This window comes from Pteropus alecto, unplaced genomic scaffold, assembly GCF_000325575.1.
Source record: "Pteropus alecto unplaced genomic scaffold, ASM32557v1 scaffold8, whole genome shotgun sequence".
In the NCBI taxonomy this organism is placed as follows: domain Eukaryota; kingdom Metazoa; phylum Chordata; class Mammalia; order Chiroptera; family Pteropodidae; genus Pteropus; species Pteropus alecto.
The window spans coordinates 2,689,087-2,691,347 of NW_006494609.1; the positions used below are offsets into that span (position 1 = coordinate 2,689,087).

At 52.0% G+C, this 2,261-nt stretch overlaps 1 protein-coding gene across 1 annotated transcript; it reads right to left on the reverse strand.

The window, feature by feature from the left end:
• Positions 1 to 200: 200 nt before the first annotated feature.
• SYNDIG1L (synapse differentiation inducing 1 like) lies at positions 201 to 1,801 on the reverse strand. The gene is made up of 3 exons (XM_006925443.1): positions 1,385 to 1,801; positions 518 to 658; positions 201 to 359 (listed from the first exon to the last, which is right to left on the reverse strand). Exons 1-3 carry the CDS (start codon positions 1,799 to 1,801, stop codon positions 201 to 203), a joined length of 717 nt encoding a protein of 238 aa, XP_006925505.1.
• Positions 1,802 to 2,261: the final 460 nt, after the last annotated feature.

The following is a 2,261-nucleotide window of genomic DNA, read 5'->3' on the forward strand; positions in this document are numbered from 1 at the left end:
GACTGGAGAGTGGTACCCCTGGCCCTGCGCTGGGGCTGGAGACAGTGGGCAAGAGGAAGTGAAGTTTGAGCCCTCCCCCCAACAAGCCATCCTCAGGGGGTGTCTTCAGGGGCCAGCACTCTCCAGAGTGTCTGCAACCCCACACTCAGCTGCCTCTTCAGTTGAAGCAGGGGAGTCAGGATGCCAGTCCTTACTGGCCACTAACCATGGCCATTCTGTGACATGTAAGCTGCCAGAGCCACTACCACGGCCACATAGAGACCAGCCCCCACAGCGATGGAGAGTGTGGCCAGGAAGAGGGCCCGGCGGGAGGTGGTGTTGGCCAGACGGAAGTCCCCCTTGGAGATGGCCTTGCTGGTCTGGGGAGAGAGATATGCTGATAAAAGGGAGCATCCCTACACCCAGCGAAACAGCCCCAGCCCACCAGGCCCTGATCCCATCATGCAGATGCTTCTGCCAAGTCCTCCAGTGGAGGAAGGTGGCCGGAGAGGAAGGCCTGGGCCCCATGTGCTCTTACCCCCTGGGAGAAGTAAAAGGCAGCGATGCCCAGTGGCCAGAAGCAGCAGAGCATGGAGAAGATAGTGAGCCCCAGGTGGTCCCTGGGGGGCAGCGTGAAGAAGTTGTCTTCACTCTCGCTCTCTGTTGAGGTTGCATCACTCTGCAAAACACGAGTGGGGCTTGTGACCAGGCCCAGGATTACCCAGTGGCAATGATGTGAGGCAACGGGCCGTCTCTTCTGCTGTCGATGGAAGTGTGGGTTGGGCTTGGCACTCTCTGCCAAAAGCCTTAACAATGACCCAAGGATTCCATCTTTAGGAAGTTATCTCAAGGAAAGAATACAAGTATATGTGTACAGGTAGGCTTATCATTGGATAGTCATTGTGAAAGATCAGAAACAATCTCAGTGCCCAATGATGAGGAGATTGAGTTAACAAGTGGTGGAAGAACTTATAATGGAATACCAGGTAACAAAAATCACCTGGTAAAAAAGACCGAATTACATGGAGCAATACTGCAATATGTTGCTTAGTGAGAAAAGTCAGGTTATAAAACTAAGTACAGCACGACTTCTCCTGGGAGTAGGGTGAGAAAACGACATGAATAAAAAAAGGCTAGAAGACCATCCACTAAAATAATAATGTTATCTTCCAGTAGCTTTCTGTATTAAGTGTAAATTACTTCTATAATTAAGAAAACAAGAACAATAAATGCTATTTAAAAATTAAATAGTCATTCCAAGCTAGTGTTTCTCAAAGTGCGGATAGCACTTGTGTCAGAAGTGCCTTTCCTGGCAATACAGATTCCTGAGCCCCAAGCAAGGACTAATTAATCTCATCAAGTAGAAGTGGGCCTGGGAATCTGTATTTTAAGCACATGTACTCACCTCCTCCTCCTCCTGGTCATCTTCCAGGCCCTGCAGCTCCTCTTGAACCCCATAGGACACAGTCTGGATGGTGACATCCTCTTCCTCTTGGCTAGGTTCTGTGGACCACTCCATGGGCCCAGGCTGGGGCTCCCTGCTCTCTGTGAAGCTGGTCTCACAACTGCCTGCCTTGGGCTCCTTGACCTTCTCCCTCCCCAATAGACAGCTGGGCCTGTACCAGGTTTCCACGGCCAGCTGTAGGGACCCTGGGTCCAGGAGCTGGTGGGCTCGGGCAGGGCCAGCACTTCCCAGGAGGTAAGAGTAGAGCTTCTCCTGGCATGACCAGCTAGGTGAGGCCTCAGGGTAGGGGTAGGGACCATGGAGATGGGCGGGGCTCCGTGGCAGCAGCGGGTTCTGTAGTTCACTCAGACTCTCCATGGTTCTGGGGGCGGCTCCAGGGAGGGGAGCCTGGGCCAGCTGAGCAGTCCTCAGAGAGCCTGCTGGGAGTGCAAGACAGAGAGACACTGAGGCCAGTGCATTGGATGCAGGCCCAGAAGTGGTCAAGAACACAGGTTCTGCAGTCTAACTTGCCACAGACCCTGCCTTTAACACTGGCCAGCCATGAGATCTTGAGCTGTCTGTCTACTTTACTTCTCAGAAACTTCTGTTTGTCTGTGAATTGGAGATAGCAGCAGTACCTACCTCAGAGAAATGGTTCATCCATTTAACCTATCAATGCATATTTATTGAACATCAGCTCTGTGCCAGGCCTTGTATAGACGCTGAGAACATGATGGCGAGAAAGGCAGGAAGAGGGAGAGGGAGAAGGATACACACTTTGTCTTCACGGAGCTTATAGTCTGGTAGAGAAAAGGGCTGCCCTGAAGGAGAAGTACAG